The following is a 22,866-nucleotide window of genomic DNA, read 5'->3' on the forward strand; positions in this document are numbered from 1 at the left end:
AGCTATGGCCACACAACTGAGAAATTTTACCTAGCTACCTCTTATACTGGCAGACAGTCGTTGAGCTATTTTAATTCTGTCATAAATGTCATACGAGAATAACACATCTAATGCAATTTTCTGTGAAGATTTTAAACTATGAAGATTAAGCAGGTACATCGTACTCCGAGTCCAGTTCTTTCCTAGCGAAGTCAATCTAAATGTGTAGAAAGGAAGGACAGAGGACTTTACTACTAGGAAATTTCCAAATATGTATCCACACCATTCTTTTTTGTGTTAGTAGTTGGAAGTACAAATTTCCCGGTTGAATGAAAGAAATGGGCGTATGGCATCGTTAGCCGGGAGGCCCCATTCGGGGAAGTTCGGCCGCCAAGTGCAAGTCTACTTTCATTCGACGCCACATTGGCCGACTTGCGCGCCGGTCATGAGGATGAAATGACGATGCCCAGGTATTCATTTTGCTAATTTCCTGTTAGAAACGGAAACAAAAAACGAACTATGTAGTGTAAGATCGAAAAAATTCATTTACATGTATTTGTGAGAAAATGAAACAGTCACACGAAGAAATATACATGATGAACAATGTATAACTGCATTAGGGCCTACCCAAATTTTTTGGGAACGTCTTAGTGGCAAAGCCTCTTCATAGCTTTAGAGACGGTTACTGTTTTCGCCTACACCAGTGTGCGCTTTGCAGTTGAAAGCTGTTGAAAACGCTGCCAGGTGTTAGCGATTTCCTGAAGCTGACTCACTGTAGGAGTGTCTCAATAGTAAAGAATAAATATATTCACACTTCGTGCATGATGCGGCATTTTTTCGCGTATCTCATTGTTTTATGATGTTAAATCTCCTGAACTGTGTGTTACACCATGATATAATTTTATAAGAGCATTTAGCGGCATATGTGAATACTGTCGCCGAAATTTTTTAGAAATACAATATTAGAGAAGTAATAGGTACGTGGTTCTTGCCCCAACAGCGGTCGTTGCCTGACAGTAATGGATATGTGTTCCAATTGGTTGAAATCGGTCCGACCGGGGTGGCCGTGCGGTTCTAGGCGCGACAGTCTGGAACCGCGTGACCGCTACGGTCGCAGGTTCGAATCCTGCCTCGGGCATGGATGTGTGTGATTTCCTTAGGTTAGTTAGGTTTAAGTAGTCCTAAGTTCTAGGGGACTGATGACCTCAGAAATTAAGTCCCATAGTGCTCAGAGCCATTTGAACCATTTTTTGAGCAAACACAAACACACAAATTTTTATCACTGTATGGATATAATGAAGTACTGCAAAGGGAAAGAAGATTCAAGTTGGCCATCTCGTCGACGTCTAGGTTAGTGATTTTGTAGAAAGCTTAATTCAAGAAGTCTGGACGAGGATTTGGACCACCTTTCTCCTCCAGCGCCCCTCAACCACTGCATCACCTTACTCAGATGTTCTCAGAATAATATCTCTTTCGGAGAGACGTTATATGCATTTTACTGTCGATTACAGGAAAAAATCTGAGCCAAGAGTGCAAGCAAAAGCAGGCAGCTGAGGAAAAAAATCATTGCAGTTGGAAACTGTCTTGGGAGCTGTGGTCTCCTCTTAGGTGTCTTAACAACACTTCCATATGCTATAACGAGACAGTCAATCTCATACTCGTGGGAACTGAAAAAGCAACCCTGATTAGCACGGAAGCTGCAGTATGGTGGCAGCGGAAGCACGCCCTTACTACGATGTAGGTGATGGTCTTTTTTTTACATCTATGCCCTGAAAAGCACTATGAAGCGCATTGCAGAGGGTACGTCCCATAGTATCAGTTATAAGGGTTACATAGAGAGCGACAAGAATGTTTCAATGCTCTGTGCGTGCTGCGATTAAACTAATCTTGTCCTCACGATTCCTATGGGAGTGATGTGTAGGAGGTTGTAGTATATTCGCAGATTCATCATTTAAGGCTGGTTCTTTGAAAGAGAAGCAATGTTTGGGAAGGGAGTGAGACAGGGTTGTAGAATACCCCCAATGTTATTCAATCCATACATTGAGCAAGCAATAAAGGAAACAAAAGAAAAACTGAGTAGGAATTAAAATCCATGGAGAAGAAATAAAAAATTTGAGGTTTGCCGATGACATTGTAATTCTGTCAGAGACAGCAAAGGACCTGGAAGGGCAATTGAAAGGAATGGACAGTGTCTTCAAAAGAGCCTGTAAGATGAACATCAACAAAAGCAAAACGAGGATAATGGAATGTAGTCTAATTAAATCAGGTGATGCTGAGGGAATTAGATTAGGAAATGACACACTTTAAGTAGTAGATGAATTTTGCTATTTGGGGAGCAAAATAACTGATAAGGGACGGAGTAGGGAGGATATAAAATGTAGACTGGCAATGGCAAGAAAAGCGCTTCTGAAGAAGAGAAACTTGTTAACATTGAGTATAGATTTGTCAGGTCTTTTCTGAAAGTACTTGTAGGGAGTGTAGTCATGTATGGATGTGAAACGTGGACGATAAATCGTCTAGACAAGAAGATAGTAGAAGCTTTCGAAATGTGGTGCTACAGAAGAACGCTGAAGATTAGAGGTGTAGTTCACGTAACTAACGAGGAGGTATCGAGTAGAATTGGGGACAAGAGGCATTTGTGGCACAACTTGTCTAGAAGAGATCGGCTGGTAGGGCATGTTCTGAGGCATCAAGGGATCACCAATTTAATGTTGGAGGGTAGCGTGGAGGGTATAAATCGTAGAGGGAGACCAAGAGGTGAATACACTAAGCAGATTCAGAAGGATTTAGGGCGCAGTAGTTACTTGGAAATGAAGAAGCTTGCACAGGATAGAGTAGCATGGAGAGCTGCATCAAACCAGTCTCTGGACTGAAGACCACAAAAACAACAATAATCAAGACCTGACTGTATGTTCACCCGAAGTTGCGTCTCCATCTAATGATGGTTCCGCACGCAAGATAACTTGCTGCGTCCTCCCTACCAAAAATCCTCAATCCAATCAAAAAATTCGCTTGATACTCCACACGATCATCCTATTGGTAAAGAGTATAGCTGTGCAACTGAGTAAAATGCTTTTCGGAAATCGAGACATACTGCGTCGAGCTAACTTCCTTGATCCATGGTTTTCAGTACGTCATAAGAAAGTGCGAGTTGGTTTTCATATGATCGATGTTTTCGAATTCCGTGCTGGTTGGCATGGAAGAAGCCCATTCTGTTCCAGATACCTCATTATATTTGAGCTCAGAAACATTCTAAGATTCTACAATAAATGGCTGTCAAGCATATTAGAATTAGTTTTGTGGATTACTTTTGCTGCCCTCCTTATAGCTGAGTGTGACCTGCGCTTTTTTTCCGACTACTGGCCATGGTTTCTTGTTCGCGGGATCTACGAAAGATTATGATTAACAGAAGGGCTAACTCATACGCAAATTGGAAATTCCATCAGGCCCTGCAGCTTTGTCCAATTTCAACGATTACAGTCATTTTTCTCATCACTACTTAATATGTATTTCACTCATATTTTCAGTCTTACGGGAATTAAATTTGGGCAATAGTACTGTGTTTTCCTTTACAAAGCAACATTTGAAAACAGAGTTAAGCATTTCTACTTTTGCTTTGCTACTCTCAGTTTAAGCCCTGTCTCATCCATGAGTGACCTAACACTAACTTTGGTGGCGCTAACAGCCTTTAAATACGACCAGAATTTCTTTGGTTTTGTGGAAGAGCTTTTGACAATATTCCTTTTATGGCAGTCATTTAAGGCTTCAAGTGTTGCTCTCTTGAGAGCCTGACGCGTTTCATTCAGCACCTCTCCGTCTGTAGCCCTACACTTTGTTTTATACCTTTAATGCGGTTGTCTGTTTCTTCAGAGGTTTCTTTACAGTGACTGTAAATCACGATGGGTTCCTCCCATCAACAACTGCTCTACTGGGTACATATCTGTTCAGTCTATGCTCAACTACTGCATATAAATGGATAACTATTGATGTGAGTTTGTAAGTTTTGGGGTATGTCATGTCATAAAAACAGAATTTTATAGGTAACACAAAAATCTCATTATATCCCTCAAAATTGATATATAACCCCTCGATATATGAATATGATCTCTGTATACCAGATTCCAGAGGTGAGGGGAAAGTGAACCCTCCTTCCTTCCTTCCTTCCTTCCTCCCCCCCCCCCCCCCCCCCCTCCCCAATGAGCACTCCTCTGCAACTCTAGTTGACAACAGAGACGTGGAAATAGATTTTAAGTAACGCGTTTACAGAGAGAAGGAAGCGCTTCAAACTAGTTCGCTGCCAGTCTACTGGTACTTTTGGTGGTTAAATTACCATTTTGTTAACATAGCAGTTGATTTGCTTAAAATAAAATGAGCTGTATATTAACGACCAACTGCAGCCGCAACTGATCACTGTGACTGACTCATGACTAATTTTTCTCCACATCTCCAGATGATGAGCAAAGGTTTCATTTGTGAAACATTTGTAGTTTGTAGGATGAAGATTCACATGGGAGAAATAATGTACTTACTGGTCAAGGCATCGTATGTGCATCAACAACTCAAAAGACTAGACACTTCAGCTTAGTGAAATAGGAAAAGACATCTTTCGAATGCTTGAAGCATCCTTTGAATGCTTGCAGCAAAGATGTGCCAGTGCTTAACAGTTGCTTGTACATGGAAGAAACAGTACTTTGATTTGGTGCTGAAAATAGAACAAACGCATAAATATATTAAGTAAGCAATGGGTAAAACTTCTGGACGATGTCCCTGGGGCCAAGAAGAGAAGGCAGTCCATATGTCACCCTAAATCCTTCTGCTTCAATTTAACAGCTCAGTTAATGTAACATCGGCATGTTGCTGTTTGTCAAAATATCTATATCCTAATCGCAACCTGAATGAAAAGGTTCTCGTTAGCAGACATGCGCAAGAACGATTGAGGTTTTTACGAGACATTTAGACTTAGAGGGTTTTGTTTACAAAGCACAATTTCGGTTTATACATGAAAGAGGCAACGGCAGTTGCCTCCTCTGCGGACTGCGTTTAACGTTAACTGTCAACTTGTTCTGCGAAATAGTTCTGTTTACGGAGCTTCCTTATAGTAGTCGTGAAGTGCATGTTCGTTAAAATACTGTACTGTCGTAAAATTCGCTAAGGAAAATATATTCCCTATTGGTCAATATTTACAGTCTATCTTCGTTTGCAACAGTAAAACAATAGGTAGTTGAAAAGCTAATTCAGATAATGGATATCTCATAACAGCAACCACTGTCGAATACGCCGAGAAGTTGCAGAAACGGGTTCGGACTGTCAACGATTAAGCGTGTACGAGACAGCCGACAACAGCCATATCCGGGAGAAAGAGGATGATACGTTTTACACATAAGTAAGGAAAAGCTTGATGAAAGTGAAAATGACTAAAAGCGACTGTGAATCAGCCACGTTTATGCTGTTTTAAAAGGAATCCAATCGATTTTGTGCGTCAGTTTGTCATTGCGAATATGATCGTTTAACACCAAACACCAGGAACGAGACGCCAAGCAGACGTGTTGGAAGTTGGTGGGCATGTGCCAATAAAGGTGAAGTTGATCACATATGTTAGACTATTGTTGGAATTTTCTGAAATACAAAGAGGGTTCGTCTTATCGTCTACCTTTCATAGGGTGGAAGAGATAACAGCCCAATACTATGAAGACTTTCTCGACCAATGCCATGGGAAAAAAGTAGCCCGAAACTGCTAAAACAAAACAAAAAAAAATTGTCTTCATCAGAACGATACATCGTCCACAAAGGTACTTTTGGAACGAAGAAACTGAGGGAATTTAATTCGGGAGTGGAATCTTCGAAAAACAGTATTTCTTCGCTAGCTGGGGTAATAATGTCACTACCCTCGAGATCCTTACTCCTAAATAGGAATGGGTGCACAATGCATAATCATGTTAATACTAGTGCTTGTGGAAGTCAAGTTGTCTTCAGTCCGAAGCTTTGTTGGAATACCGTAGTGCTTTCCTAGGTATGGTCCAACTAGAGGTGGTATTTCCTTGTCTTCATCCAATTTGATTTACCAAGCCAGTTATACTGTCCTACCGTTTCAAAGTATGCTCAAAGTTTGAACAGAGGTGCAACTTGGAACTGTCACATTACCAAATCATTGCCAGAGGTGGAAAAACTGATATACGTCAGAATATAAGTCTTACAACCAAATAAGGATTGAATTGCAGAACTTTATAGAGTCATAGTCTGACACTTGACTACTTTTTACAGAAACATGATAATTATGTATAGTGCGTCAAACAACAAAGAAGAACAATGTGACTCATGTGTCATGTACCCGACCGAAGCAATGATTAGCGCGAAGCAATGATTAGCGCACTGTCTTCTTATCGCGTACACCGTTCCGCTAGAGAATAATAATTGCTTGCGAATGTGCGATTTACATACGGTTTCGTTCCCCGCGGTGTTCGCGAATGAACTCAAAATTAGTGTAAATGGTTTCGAGAACTTTTACAAAATACAAACCTTTAAGGGGATATGCAGAGAATCTTGTTTGCTTCATTTGCACGGAATACGTGGTGAAGGATGAAATGGACGTGAAGGGGGGAGGGATCGGCGAGTGGATGATGGGAAACGATGGAGAGGGTGGAGAGAGGGGGGGGGGGTGAAACCTTGAACAATAGTTAACGCTCCGTCTTCGAGCCTGAGCAATCTAAAAGTTCATCTTTAATTACAAGCTAATGCATTGATTCCATATTGTGAAACCCTCTACTCATCCCAAACTTGTTGGTGGTTTAAACACATAAACTGTCATTTAACCACATTGTCCTGGCCGAAACTGGTCTTTGGAATCTATCAACGCAGTTTCAAGACCTTTGCTGTATTATGTGGACATGGACCAAGGGCGCTTATACGACTGTGTGGGGCGCAAGGGCCGGGAGAGGGGGGGGGGGGGGGGGCAGTGACATTGCGCTCTCTCTCGGTAAATACGGAGGCATCATTGCACGAGTCACGTCAGCTCAGAAGTACCATCACGACAGCCGCTGACCTCCTGCAACGGGATTATTTGCCTCTTGCAGAATTTCTCTGTTGCTAGACAACAATGTGCCCCAACTTTTACCTAGTTTCCTCTGTTATGACGATTTGACCTATGAGTTATCTGTAATACTTGAACCATCTTACATTATGCTCGTTTTTTCTTGAGGACTGTCGTATTTCTGGTCACCTACTATCTCTGATAACATGTTACGTCAATGCATTGGATTTAGTTGAAATGGAGAGCAGGATCTGCCATCACATTCCTGATACGAACTGGCCCTTTTTTTCTTTACTAATTAAACAACTTTCAACAAATCCACTTACCGATGGCATCCTTTCTTTGCGACATAAGAAACGAGGTGCCGGTCAAAATTTTTATACTGATGACTGAAGTTTCTCCACGACTCGCCTGACAAATTCATACGACTGATGTACTTATGCGTGTATCATCTAATCAATGATACGGCGTTTCCTATTTTCGCATGTGTGGGTAACATAAGGAGCAAAAACGGCAGTTCCATACTTCCTAACAATTTGACTATTTTACCACCTTCCGTTAAAAGCAATTACTCAGCTGCAAATGTTTTCCAGCTGGATTGTTATAAACGATGAAATTCAAACTTTTTCAGAAGCGTACACAACAAAAACAGAACGAGCGCCAATAGCGAAGATACATATGGAATTTTTGTCTACGCCATTCACGAAAGACTGATTGTCGCCTCCGTCACCGAAATGTGCGCTTAATGTATTGAATAAGAAGTACTGAATAAGATGCCAACAGCTTCAGAAATAACTACACTAATCACATAGGTTTCTTATACAGCTGAGCAGAATTAATGACCTCTTGCGTCATTTATTCGACTTTACACAACGAAAAATTTAAAATACTTTTATGAAGCAAATGCCTACACCGGCAAACTACAAGACGTTAAGTTTATATTGTTTCATACCAATTGATTCTCGCTAAATTAAAACATTGAGTTTCCTTCCGTTTATACAAAACTAAGTTGTCATATCTGGCCCAATATGTTCCATTAGAATCCGTAAAGCATCCAAATTAAGTACCTAAGTTACACATGATCTTCATACTTCTTGGTGGGGAACTATTTGTCACAGATCAACAGGAAAGCAGAAAAATATCCGGTACGTAGCCAAACCCTCAACGAAAGACCCAAGAGCAAACCCAACTGCGCAGCAGCAGAATATGGCGCGTGCTCACTGAAGGCTGTCGCTTGCGCGCATGTTACACGAGTGTGTTTTCCTTTATTTCGAACCATTCACAGCTTTTGCCCGTAAACTATAGTCTGAGGCCAAGTGGTGAGTACGAAAATGACTACTGTTACGTTCCCGTAACTTCCTTCCCCTCAAGTAAAATGGCACCATTTTTTGTCGCATGAAGTCACCTTCCACAATGCTTTGAGATACGAAAACTTACCTGCGATTGATATCCAGATTTAACAGGTTATCAGGCTGTGCAATCATTTGCATGTAGTGCTGTCGAGAAATGCTCCAGCGTCGTGAGTAGATGTATTTCAGCTTTTAAAATTGATGTAGAATAGGTAGTCTCAGCTTTATGTACGATTAATGTTGCTTACGAATTTCAGTAACATCTTTTTTTACAGTTTCATTCAACATAAAATGGCGAGATTCCGATTTAATTCTTTTACCCAGAACATAGTGTACGCATGACTAAACAGTTGACGACAACGAGTTCAAATAAACAAAGAGTTCGAATGCCAAGCTCTAAGCTATATCTTGTCACTTTCGTAACATACCACTATCTGAGTAACGTCAAAAAATTGACACTTCCGCCTACACACTTACCTTCAAAAGAAAACGGAAGACATTAGCATACGCTTAAAAGGAATTTCCACAAGGAGAGTTTAAAGGAGGCTATTTATTTTTGGAATAAGGTGCCGCTGCAGCTTCGTTTTTGTTTCTCAGCACTGATTATACCTGCTCACTTATTTCTTTCTTTTTAAAATCACAACGTGTCAAATACCCTGTAATAAAAATATAACACGTCATACAACTCACAAATTCTATGCAACAGCTGTGACTGTACGTACGAATATACGTACATTCCCGTCACTATATTCCTCTATTGTATATCACAAGGCGGCCAATATCACGCTGTGTTGCATGGAACTCCATCTTATATCGTAGCACACCCAGGAGAACACTACACTGGATATTCCACGAGCTGCTGCAAAGCAGAACTAGATAGCAGCAACCTCGCGACTGTCTTAACTGCGTGCGCGCATGAATACACAGATAACTCGCAACGTAGTACCAGCAGAAATTCACTAAATAGGTGCTAAATAGCAATTTACACGTAGGAATGTTGTCAGCACATATGTGTTTGCGCTGTAATAATTGCACAGCGACTTGTAACAATACGTTGGATGTACGAAAACATCCACGCGATTCCACGCAACCCATTTACATCACCGAATTAAATCCTATCCTTTTTCTCTGTACTATTGAAATTAAATACTTAAACGTTTCAAATACGACGCGTACTAACATGTAGACAATACCGTTCCAAATGAACACGAGTATTGAGATAGCTTAACGTACGTGCCAGTGCGTCCGTCCAACTCCAAGAACTAATGTAGAGAGAATCGATGGCTCTCACTGGCAGATTTCAGGCGCGTACTCACAGACTGCCACCTGGTGGTAATATGAACAACTAGAATTCCCTGGGCCTTAACTCTGGCTTGTGCTGGGCGATTCAGTCTTGTTTTGCAGATGAAGGAGCGGACAAGAAAATGTATCGTCAAGATCGAATGGAATTTGAATTATGTTTTGAGAGACACTGTTAAAAGACAGATACAGTCGTCTTAATTGTATGAAAGGTAAGTTTACAGGGACAGAAGAATACTGAATGGTTTTCGTTGATGTGTGAACGACTTGAAAAGCTCGTCAAATGCCAGAATGCAACGTCGCCATTTCTACCATGGAACATGAAGCAGATGAGTGCAGATGAGCGATCAGTTTTATGTTTGGACAGAATGCAACAGTTAGGGCGTGTGCTTCGGGATTCAAGAACGAAAACTGCACGTGAAGGCTGCATGTTTCTTGAAAGGCGCAAGCGAAATACTCGAATTTCGTGTGAGCCGAAAACAATTAACTAATAGGTCTCCAAGCAGTTAAGTCCGAAAATGGCACACTATAGAACGGAGTGAAAGAAGAGATGTTTCATGGTGCCTTGTGCTGAAGATACAAACTTGGTAGACTTGGATAGTGGCGCTGTTGGACATGAAGCCTGAACTTTCCAGGATTTGGAACCGCGTCAATGTGGGGAAGTGAGGAGCTGACTAAAACACAAAATAAGAGGAAAAATCGACAGTATCAATCACTTGTGTTGTGTGTGCCCAGACTTTTTTGTGAAGGTAAAAGGAATACTCCGCTGATCTGGAAAGAGTTTCAGCACTGTTGGAAAATTGTTGCAGAGCACGACGAACTCTATACGCAGTAGCTGTGTTTCAAAAAATACTGTAATCGCCCATTCCATTAATGCGTATAGACATTAATGAGAATATGTGGAGCAGTGTTGTTGAACATCGTTTTGTGGAAGAGAGCGTATTTCTGGAAAATGCTCCAATTTTACTAGAATAATAAGGTACATGGAGTTGCATTAAAAGTGGTCATGAGTTAGCGTAGGTATTAACCGTTGCAGTGTGAAGCAAACTACACATATAGTACAATGTTGATAGTGTCTGATATTTTGGAACTGCAATAAAATTAATCGTTGCAGATGACTGACAAGATTGTCTTTTGACAAATACACCAATGGACTTCGTGAGAAATAGTGAAAACTTTTTCGCAAACTGTGTATGGCATTATTCTGAAAAAAAAAAAAGGAACTTCGCCCAATCTTGGTTATTGCCGCGTTTTCTAAGAGAAGCCGTTGCATGCGGCGTGTTCCGAAATGTCAGCATTTAGGCCTATTTTTCAAGTGGTGAACGGTATATCAGTGTTTTTTTTTTGTCTTGCCATAACAGATACGACAGTTTTTCTGGAGAGAGGGTGCATTTTAATTCTTTTTTTTACTATTGCTTGCAAACAATGTGTATTACGTGTTCACTCGTGAACGGCATCCACACTGTTGTTGTCATTTATCTAGGCCAACATAGTTCACACGTGAAAAACAGTGGATAGCTCTCATCTGTTATTTTGTTTATTACGTTTTCCATAACTCATCGAAGTTACCACAAACGGCACACATGGTGGTTTTGTTTCCAGTTTGCGAGTGGCATTCACGACATAAATGTGACTATCTCACTAGGGTATAATGAAGGCCTTAATTATGACATTTTGAAGGCTGTTTTGTGCTTGATATGTACTGTTAAAAGTGGATTTTAGTAAGACCTTTATATTAAGATTCAAGGTTTTGTTTCACACTAAATACACTGAAGAACACTTAGTTATTTTCATTTTGTAGTTTACATAAATGTTTCACGAGGTGTAAGTTATTCTACTGACTCAAGAAATGTGTTGCTGTATTTGTACTTCTTTTATGCCATTATTAGATGTTATAGACAAACACTGTTGAAAATCAATCGTGAGAGAATGTTTTCCGTGAAGAATGTATGGAATCTTATGCCTAGAAGTGTGAAAAACATGTTTGTAGTTACTTCATGTACTGATTTCCAGCCTAGTTTCCATTAATGTTGCATGAGATGTAGCACATTCACATGCTGAGTAAGTGATGAAAACTGCTGCCTGCTTCTCACTTAAAAATCACACATACAAAGTACTGGATGAGCTCACAAAACTCAGTGTATTGTGATGCCCATTCATTGTCACCTGTAAACTCTCACAAAGTGAAAATCTTGTTCAGCAAATTTCTTAAACAACACAAAATTGTGATCACACATTTAGCAATGAAATTGTAAATTTTATTTAGTGGTTCTGTTAGGACTCTATATCTCATTAGTTGAAACCTCATTAGGTGTGCTGCTAAGTTATTTAACTGTTGTCAAATGAGGCATTCATTGTTTTTGAGAGTAGAGCTTTACTATTTTATTCATATTTGTGGCAGGAGGGAGAGTTCTTTAACAGCACAAAATGAATTAAATATGAAATCATTCATCAGAAACAAACTTAGCCAGAACATTGTCTTTGATAACATAGTAAAGGCTAAACAGCTACATACCCACCTTGCATTCTGTCTTACATGTTTTGATTTGCATTTTGCACTGCTACTGCATTATAAGTGTTGTATACTGTATTGTTTATATGTATTTGATATAACCTTTGTGATACAAAATTGATGCTTACACTATCCAATTACTGATTTTGTTTTGCTCTTTCAGGCACTGAATAATCATCATAAAAGGGCATGATGGCTGAAAATAAGCAAACTTGGGATGCAGGTAAGCTGGCATTTCATTCTCCATGCAGCAGCAGTATTAATTACTGTAAAGTAAGATGCCAGTATATAAGTTGTTTGCATACTGATATATTTAAGTTACGTTACAGTTGTTGGAAGAAGAGTTGTTTCATGATCTTCAGTACTGTGTGTGGGCACAGAAACTGTAGTGGTGTTTGAAACTTGCAGGAAAAAGTACTTTACAATTTGTTTACCTTGAAAAGACAAGTTAAACTGCTTTGCAGAAGTAGCTCAGTCACATGCAGAAAGGTGAATGTACCCAAGTGGAACTTCCCCTTTTTTTGGGGGGGGGGGGAGTGGTGGGAGATGTTTGATATTCATAAAATAAAGATATCATCACCCTCATATCTTGCTTTGAATAGTACATGCATTACATGATACGGTTCTTACTGGTGTTATGCAAATATCGTTTCCTCTTCTTCGAACTGACTCACTGGTACATTTATAGGGGATTTACAATTTAACGCTGAATCTTGCACCTTGAGACCATTTGATACATGTTTTTATACATATTCTGACAACTATCCAGTGATCCAAAAATTATTTTTAGTGGCAAAATAAGAAGTCGGAACTTGGTAAGACATATGATAAGTTGTGGAATACTTCAGTTGTCTGCTGTAGAAATGGGATTGTAGAAAATATTGATGTAACTGATGTAAATTTGAAGCAAAAATGCAATTTGTCCAGGATGAATGCAAACAATTACCAAATGATTTCTAGGAGCAATGTACTTACATATCCACCAGATCATACTTGATTAGAGCAAGAAGTGTACATTCAGGAATATTTATGTTGCTAGACACGATTCTCAGGAACGTGACATGTTCCAAAGGATGCTTTTGCTTCCGATCTTTTGCCTTAACCCTTAGCCACACTTAATTCTTCCATAATTAATTCGAGGCCAACAGATTTTCATGTGCATCCTATTCCATCCCCCTCTATTTTTAATAACAGATTTTGATCAGTACAGTTCATAAGCCTCTGTGGAAATCCTAATCCCTCAGATTGGACCCGCTGTTGGAAAGAAGTAGGATAATGCCTACCCAATAGTGACTGGTGCACTGTTTTGCCATTATATGAGGATATTTTTTTTTTTTCTGTAGCATCATAGTGTGTAGGAAGACTTTGCTCAAGATACTCTTTCATGCCATGTTCTTTATTTTGCCATAATTTTCATCCTCTTATGTTGCTTTTTTTGTAACTTGCACTCTTGATTATAGAATTTTAACAGAAACATTAACTAAAAATCAAATTTCATGTGATGTCCTCAATAATAAGATGATGGGAGATGGCACATGGACTGACTTGTTTAATAGGCTTTTTGCTGACCATGTTGTTGAGTCCCCCCCTTTCCCCCATTATTATGACCACCATGGTTTTTTGTTGATCCTTTATCTATGCTGCCGCTAGCTAAATTGTACCATAATTTCTTGAACAAAGTCTGCTCCCTCCCCCCCCCCCCCCCTCTCTCTCTCTCTCTCTCTCTCTCTCTCTCTCTCTCTCTCTCTCTCTCTCTCTCTAGTTCATTTAAGCTTACTGTTATTCTGTGCTGACTAAATAGCTTTTCAAATCCTGCATGTTCATACCACTTTGGACATAGTTGCACATGATGCAACTGACTGGCTGCCTGTCTTTGAGATACCTTCACAACATATTTTCATTTTTAAAAAAAATTTACCTTCATTCAAAATTGTAGGGGCTGGATGTTGGCCATTTTCACAGACGGGTAGATAATGCTGCATTTAGCATATCACAGTGTTAACAGTTTATTGAGGGGAGAACACAGAAGAAATTTAAATAATTTTGATGAAGGAAATTGCGATATGGCTGAAGGTGAAGCAACAATAGGCGTAAAAATTAATTCACGTGATAAAAGATGTGGTTTTGCTGAAAATTGTGGCAGTAACTTCCAGTTGAAAATCTGTGGTAAGCATGGCCAGGGTAAAGATAACCAGTCACTGTTAAGTGAAGGCATAGAGTGGTGGAAATAAATGTTAACAAAAACTACAATATTATAATTTATCTTGGAGACTTCCATTCTATTTCTTCTCCAGATAATTGTGTGTGTGTGTGTGTGTGTGTGTGTGTGTGTGTGTGTGTGTGTGTACATAGTCCTAATCAGTTTAGAGGTGTGGTGTTACAGTTGAGCCGAATATGATGTGTACGATACTGAAATATTAATAGGCACAGATGTATTTTTAAGTGAATATTTCCTAGGAAATGAAGTCATTTCATGTGAATATGTGTGTCTTACCTCCCCCCCCCCCCAGCTCAGCTTATATGAGCAACCCATTTAAAAATTTAATGTTTTAGGTGGAGGTAAGGATCTCAGTACTGAAGAATGCAGTCAGCAAGAAGCAAAGTTTAGACAGATGCAGGAGTATATACCGTTTCTTGAAACAATGATATCAAAATTAGAGCGTACACGTGATAAGTCTCGAGAGGCACAGCTTTCAAAAATGAAAAGCTTGCATGCCGTCCTCACAAATTCTAAGAAAATGTAAGTATAGTTATTTTATCACTGTTAATTACTTCAATATACTGCCATGATGGGGTATTTTAGTACTCATTGCCTGTTTTATCTACATAGTTCAAATTGGAATCAATACTTCTAATATCTGCCAGAATGCAGTCAGAATAATATTAATTAAAATTAAACTAAATATTATGGAGAAGAGAGCTGAACTGAATAATGTTAACTTGTTGAGACTTAGCTAAATTGTTGTGAAGGGGACGAAGCAAAGGCCTTTGCTTCGTAAAAGTAAGCAAAAAACACAGTCACATTATTATAATTCCAAACAATTTTGTCCAGTCAGTCTTTACACCAGACTACAAAATATAGTGCAACAAAAGGAAAAAGTACCCTAATAGTTATAATTTCAGTCATTGTTGTGTCTTCAAGCTGTGGAAACCAGAATTTTGATTATCATATCCTGAAATGAGGGACATCTTACCGAGCAACCTTCCCACCCCTCCTAAAATGGTGTTCTGTTGTTGCAACCATTGCAAACTTTTTATATTGGTATCACTACCAACCAGCTGTCCACCAGGATGAATGGCCACTGCTAAACTGGCCAAGGGCAAAGTGTACCACTCTGTGGCACAACATGCAGCTGAACATAACATGCTTGATTTTAATGGCTGCTTCACAACCTGGGCCACGTAGACCCTTCCCTCCACCACCAGCTTTTCTGAACTGTACAGGTGGCAGTTACCCTTACAATGCATTCTCCACTCCCGACCTTATCCTGGCCTCAACCTACAGTAACTTGTTGTTCCACACCCTCCACCCAACAGTTTTCTCCCTCTCTGCCCTACACTACCTCCCAGTTCATGTCCTTCACCCTCATTGTTGCTCTCTCTCTGTCAATACACCCATGTCTTTCACCCATCTCTGTCCTCTCCTTTTCCATCCCCCCCCCCCCCCCCCCCTCCTTCCTCCAAAGCCTCCCGATGCTGCACCTGGCAACTGTGTCCTGCTGCCTTCTAGTCCCTGCATGCTCCACCAGACAGCCCTTTTCCGTCCCCCCTCATACTTTTCTCTACCTCCCCCTTCCCTGCTCCACTACTGTTTGCTTCTTTCGTTCAGTGAAAGAATTGTAGTCCTGCCAGAGCAGTCGGGATAACAATCCTGTGCTTAAGGAGTGCACGCGGGTGCGTGCGTGCTTGTTGCTTTCATTTCTGAAGAAGGCTATGGCTGAAAGCTTTGTGTGTAACAGTCTCTCTCCATTTAATTTTTCAAGAATAGATTACAATAATTGAAAAAATAGTAAATTTAATGAAATCTAGTGAGACTTAAACCAATGTAAAATATGTTGCAGTAACTATAGAGAAGCAGCTGGGCCTGCTCCATGCTCTGAATTAACTTGATTTTAATGGTTATTTGTAGGCTGAAGATTGAGACACTGATGAAGTGTGAGGAAGTTCTGAAGAAGCTGAGGGAGAAGGTTGACAAGGTATTTATATTTAATTTTCTCTCTCTCGGGTGAATTATTAGTGATAGTTTCTTGATAATTCGTTTGTTTTTAAGGTTCCAGGTATACAGGAGAGCCTCAGTGCAGGAACTAAGCAAGAAAATGCTACTGTTGGTGGCGAATTAACCAAAAGTGCAAGTACAAGGGATAAGAGGTAAAGTTTTTAATGCAATTGATTCATATTATAAGTAACTTGGTTAATGATGGAATATGGTTGTTCAGCTTGTCATGAATGAATAAGTATGAGGGTTGAATGAAAAGTAATGCCTCCACCTTCGTTAATTGGGTTTGGATGGGAATATTTTAATAAATCAAAAGCAGAAATAATCCTTAGAATGCGATCTTTAATTACCAATCTTCACTTTTTCACATAATCACCAGCCAATTGGATACATTTCTGCCAATGATGAACAAATTTTCTGAAGCCGTCATGGAAGAAGCCGACACACATCTTTCTGCAACCACAGTCTCACAGTTCTCTCAACGTCTGCATCAGAAGCATAATGATGTCCCCGCAGATCGTCTTTCATTATTGGGAACAGATGGAAGTCAGACGGTGCTAAATCTGTACTGTATGGAAGATGCCTTACAGTGGTGAGATTCAGTCTCTGACGTTCTGCTGTGGTGGCGTGGCACATGAAGTGTGTGGTTTGGCATTGTCATGTTGCATAGAAACATGTGACCCAACATTCTTGTGAAATGACGATTGTGCTTGCAGTTTCTCTCTGAGTGATACGACGATTGTCCTGAATCAATCTGTCAACATTTTGCTTTGGAAACTCGGTGGTTGCTGTCACAGGACGTCCAACTCTGTTTGTCATGCAGGTCAGATGTTCCCACCTCAACGTCTTTAAACTTAACTGGCCCAACGACGCATAGTACTCGTGTCAACACAATCACCATAAACTGCTTTCATTCTCTGATGGATCTTCTTTGGGGTGACACTTTCTGCTGTCAAGAATTCAATGACTGCATGTTGCTTAAATCACATCAACAAACTGTCTGCACAGAGTTGCATACTTGACACTGTAACAGCACAACCGTTCAATGCTAAAGCTTCCTGCCAACTGGAGCTGTAGAGAAGAGGCTATGGAACAAGATGCTACCAACTGTTGAAGAGTTACGAAGGTGGAGGCATTACTTTCCAGTCAACCCTCGTGTTTAGGAACATTGGTCTTCCCCTTTGTTTTATTTATTAATATTGTTTTGATACCTGTGGTCTTGAATGCAATTCATGTTAAAATTAGGGCTTAAATGAAATATGTGTAGCCAACATTTCAGTGCAAAGATCTTCATACTCTCTCTCGGTGAGAAGAGTTTGCCAGTACCCTCACAAGTTAAGCAACCAACTTTCTGCATTACGAACTTGCAGACTGAGATTTTTGAGTTGGCCACCAGTGAAACGATGTGTATAGTGTAGCAGTAAGTGGAAGGATGATGATGATGATTCCTGGCATTTGATACCAAAATACCTTGCTAACCATTAAAATTGCAAATCCATGAAGATGGCAAGCACCAGATGTTAAAATGGCATGAAGTGTTTTGCATATTGGGGTACGAAAATGGTTAGCATTCTAGTGGAACTGTACAACGTAAGCAGGTAGGAGTGAAATTATCTGCATTTTGTATATGAGGAAATATTACACAGAGCCTTTCTCATTCTGAAATTATTGATGTTATTTGTGAGACAGTCACGTTATGCTTTGTGTTAGAAGGGAGCAACATCTGCAGGCCTTGAGTGTCAGAATTAAACAGCAGCAGGATGACAGCCTATGGAGACTGTAGTTTATTGTGCAGCGATAAGATTGCATGCTTTGGTTGCGGTGGAATAACCATCATTCGAGAATGGGATCAGTGGGTTCAAGAGGGCCATCTCAACACCAAGGAGGATTTTGATTGCCGCAATTGAGTAGTACTGTAGAGGACATTTACGCATTGCTTGCTTGTCCGTGAAGAATTGTAACATATGTCACATACCTTGAGTCAGAAAATGGATTTGTTTGCCACTGACAAGTATCCACATGGATAGTGCAATTATGTCCATAGTGCCACAGACTCAAAATGGTGACCAGGATTGCAGCAACAGAGAGGGGTGCACTGACATTGGTGGAGTCGACGAAACTGTTCACAGGAGTGATGGCACATCGTCTCTTTAAGTGAATCCCAATTCTGGGTACAGCATCTTGATGAATATACTGTGACTTTTGCCAGAGAGCCTTTGTCATTGTGAAAAGGTCTGAGCATCTGATGTGATGATATGGGATGCTATAGGGTACACAACATGATCACCTCTATAGTCAGATCGAAATTACTTGATGGTTGATGTCACTTGCCACTACAGTGTTGCCACATCCACTGCCGACTACCACTTGTTTATAGACAACATACAAACACAGCGGATCACTTCACAAATAACATTAATGTGTAACACAGAGTGGTGATGGAAGTGGCAGCTGCGAAGTATGATGGGAGATGATCTGTCAGCAATTGATTTTATGTGACCAACATCTGAACTGCAGCAGATGATGGGTTTGTAACCCTGAATTTAAACACATGTTCTAACCGAACCACAACCTTGTGATGTGCAGTATATCAGAGGAAACAACAATCAACAGTCTGTGCCAGGACTAAAATCATGATCACCTTGTTCAAGGCATTTAATGCTAACCACCATGAGCAAACTTGAAACAGAAAAAAAAAGAAAAAAGAAAAAAAAAATTGATTTCAGCGCTAAAAGCAAACTTTAATTTCTTACTGTCATTGGTTACCGTGAAACTAACCTTACACTCGCTACAAGGGCTGATGCATTACCAACCAGTGAGAAATCCTGGTTGGTACTTGGGTTGGAGGTTATAGTTGACACAAGCATATTCCAAATAGATGATAGAAAGAAAAATAAGAGCAAATAAAAATGTTGGTATGACAAGATAATGATGCAGCGAAGTATTAGAGAAAAACAAATTTAAATGAGTTAACTGAATAAAAATAATAAAGTCCTTGGATTAGATTTAGAAAAATAAAAAATTTCATTGCAGTTGACAAGATTTGAACATGTGATCTTCTACACATCAGATTAGTACGATACCCACTCTGCTACCCCACTACATTGGGAAAAGTTGATGGATTTATGACTCTGATGACCCAGTAGCAATTAATAATTGCAGTGTTCAAAAATCCTGCTTCACACAATTTCATGCAGATTTTATCTAATGAAGCCAATCCCAGTGATTATAACAGCTGTATACATGACACTGAATTGTATCTTGTGCCAAAGGATCCAGTACTGTGTAGTTAGTGTTGTCTGAAACGTGTGTATTTCATTAGCATCCTTGTGATTTTGGCGTGGTTATCACTTGTGATGAAATATGAACTAAATAGGCCAGACCCAGGATTTGGGATCCAAACATATCAAGAAGGCAAACTGTACAATGAACTGGAAATGAATTGACTGTTGTGACAGTTTGGCAGTGGCGTGAAGTGTCAGCTGTCACGTAATTTTAATCAGACTATAGTTTCCATAGTTGGTAATTTGAATAGCAGCTGTTACCTTATTCATTTGTTCGGGCTGGTGGGAATACCCTTTCTTTGAGGTCTCCATTGGGTTATCTTTCTAAAAGACCATTTGAGACTACATGTTGCATGTGCTGTTTTATCTTGATATAGAGGGTGTTCACATTATTGCTCTGGGCAGCACGTTCTCCAGTTCTCTTACCTATTGAAAACATCTGGTTCTGGTCTGCCGAGACACTGGTGCACTACCACTTGCCTACCACTGTGATTGATGATGGAAGCGGCCAACTTGTACAAACACCTGGGATGTGAAATAGAACGATCAGTCGTGGTTAAAGCAGGTGGTAGACTTTGGTTTAGTGGCAGAATACTGGGGAAATGCAGTCAGTTTACCATTGAGGCTGCTTATGAATCTTTCTTGTGACTGGTTCTAGAATATTGCTCAAGTGCCTGAGACCTGTACCAAATAGGATTAACAGGGGATATTGAACACGTACAGAGAAGGTCAGCACAAATGGTCACAAGTTTGTTTGATCCGTGGGAGAGTGTTGCAGAGATACCGAAGGAACTGAACTGGAATTGTCATTAAGGTTGATGTAAGCTATCCCGAGAAAGTCTGTTAACAAAGTATCAAGAACTGTCTTTAAGTGATGACTCTAGGAATATGCTACAACCCCCCTATGTATCGCTCACATAGGGATTGAGAGGACAAGATTAGAATAATTACTGCACACACAGAGGCAATCTTCCCATGCTCCATACATGATCAGAATGGGAAGAGACCCTAATGCACTTCATGATGATTTACAGAGTGTAGATGTAGATGATGAACTCTGGTATAGAATTGAAACAGTGTGGATTTGTGTGTTTGCCATCCCAATTCAGTTTGATTATGCAGTTGCAGCCATTGTTGCTGTCAGAGGCTATAGCTCTGTACTAAATTTCATATACTGTATACCCCCAAATCACTTACATACTTAATCACTGAATGTTGTTGCAGTAAGTAAAATTTTGTTACTTGCTATCCTTTCCCCATTTCTAAATTTTAGTGGACAGCGCTGTAGAAACTACTTTTGAGAAAACTGGGCAAGGAGGAAATATCTCAGCCAGTTATAGACATGACATTTGTATCAGTGAAATTAAATTTTTGTTGTGCTGATACATGTTGCACAATAATGTAAATTAAATTCAAATAGTGTTTGTTTATAAAAAGTTTCCAAGGAAATTGGTGGGTCAACTTAAACATGCCCACACTTCTCTCGATGACCATTGATGTGAAGGACAACGCAAAACTGGAACCACAGTCAAGAGCACTGAGGTAGTGCGTGTGTTGTTGGATGATCTTCAATTAAGGGTGTTTGAATCCTTTCATGGGCATGTTAGGAGAAACGAGTATGGCACATTTCGCAGTGAGAGTTAACAGTGAGAAACTCTGCACAAGATTGATGCAGATTTTATTCCATTTTAATGAAAAGAAAGTATGAGCACTAGTTTTCAGCAGTGTTAATACCTTTTTCCAAAGAATTCAGTGGATTTTGTTCCCAGTTTGCTGCTGGGGATGGAACATGGTAGCACCGTTTCACACTGGAAACAACAAGTAAAATGATAACTGGGTGATACTGTGTAAGTCATCTGCACTTTTTGGAAGAGAAAATGAACTGCAAGAGAAAGAAAATCCCTTTCTCACCAGGTTAAGACATTTATCAACAAAGGTGATTTGACAGTGATAAACCTTTGTGATTTAAAGTAAGAGTTGTTGGAACACTACACTGTTCACTAGATTTGGCACTCTCTTACTTTCAACAATTTGCGAACCTAAACAAATTTGACAAACTGCCTATTGGCTTCTGTCTCGGGTTCTTCGGCCGACGTTCATCTAATGATTTTTCTGACGTTTCGCCAGCACGAGTGGCTGGCATTGTCAAAGCTTCACCCTCCATTGCCGGTGGTGAGCTGGAGGCGAGCTCGCGGCCGCAGACTATATGTACCTGGCGCGCCAACGTCCGAGGGCTTCTCCATGGTCATTTCCGGTGCGGTTCTCCTCTTGCTACCTGCGACGGTCGTTCGCTGCAGTACGGGAAGCCAGGATCCGTTTACCTGAAGGCTTTCCTCTTTCTTGTTGAAACTGTTCGCGTGTTTTTGGATTTCTACAGCTTCTCTGAACAAGCGCGTGTGACAGTGCTTCTCTACAGCCAGAACTTCCATGTCGGCGAATTTTATTACGTGGTAGGTCTCATTCAGTGCGTGCTCTGCCACGGCCGATTTCTCCACCTGCCCCAACCTGCAATGTCGCTTATGCACTTTGATCCTGGTGTTAATTGATCGTCCAGTCATTCTGACATAAACTTTTCCGCATGTGCATGGTATACGGTATATTCCCGACATTGCAAGTGGGTCTCTTTTCTCCTTCACCGATCTAAGACACTCTTTGATCTTCCTTGTCGATTTGAAAATCGTCTTTACGCCGTGTTTGCGCAATATACGGCCGATTCTGTCTGTCACTCTGGGAATGTAAACAAATTTGTTGCTGAGTGAGTTATGGCTGCCATACATTGGTGCTTTGCAATCTTTAACGAGTTGAAAGAAAGAAAAGAAAGTTCTTTCATGCAAGGATGAGTTTTTCTCCTTGTTGTGTTCTTACTTCTGTCTTAGTTTGGCAGGTTGACATTGGGGCTTATTTTTTTTTTTTTTGGGGGGGGGGGGGGGGGGTTGAAATTTTAACTGGTCAGATGCAAGTAATCATTATAGTTTCATTGACTTCATTATGCTGTGCATCTCCAAAATGAGCAGACATTGTTGCTTATGTCCTCATACAGGAATATAAATGTTTCACTGTTACAGTAGTGGAAAATTTTTGCTTTACCTGCATAAACATATAAGCCAAAAGTACTTCCTGATGAATTTGTCGAATACTGAGAACAAATACTGCCACTGTAGATTGTACTACACCAGACTACACTAAACTTTATTCTATTT

The 22,866-nt window shown here is 40.1% G+C and overlaps 1 protein-coding gene across 1 annotated transcript in view; it reads left to right on the forward strand.

Moving 5' to 3' along the window:
* Positions 1–9,798: 9,798 nt before the first annotated feature.
* The window catches only part of LOC124712086, a 143,722-nt gene continuing 130,654 nt past the window's right edge, over positions 9,799–22,866 (forward strand). Inside the window, exons 1-5 of the mRNA XM_047242383.1 lie at positions 9,799–9,866; positions 12,330–12,389; positions 14,720–14,906; positions 16,296–16,362; positions 16,437–16,534. Of these exons, the coding sequence (XP_047098339.1) occupies positions 12,359–12,389; positions 14,720–14,906; positions 16,296–16,362; positions 16,437–16,534 (383 nt within the window). The 5' untranslated portion in view covers positions 9,799–9,866; positions 12,330–12,358. The remainder of the gene's footprint in view (positions 9,867–12,329; positions 12,390–14,719; positions 14,907–16,295; positions 16,363–16,436; positions 16,535–22,866) is intronic.

Source organism: Schistocerca piceifrons, chromosome 8 (assembly GCF_021461385.2).
Source record: "Schistocerca piceifrons isolate TAMUIC-IGC-003096 chromosome 8, iqSchPice1.1, whole genome shotgun sequence".
NCBI classification, from domain to species: Eukaryota; Metazoa; Arthropoda; class Insecta; order Orthoptera; family Acrididae; genus Schistocerca; species Schistocerca piceifrons.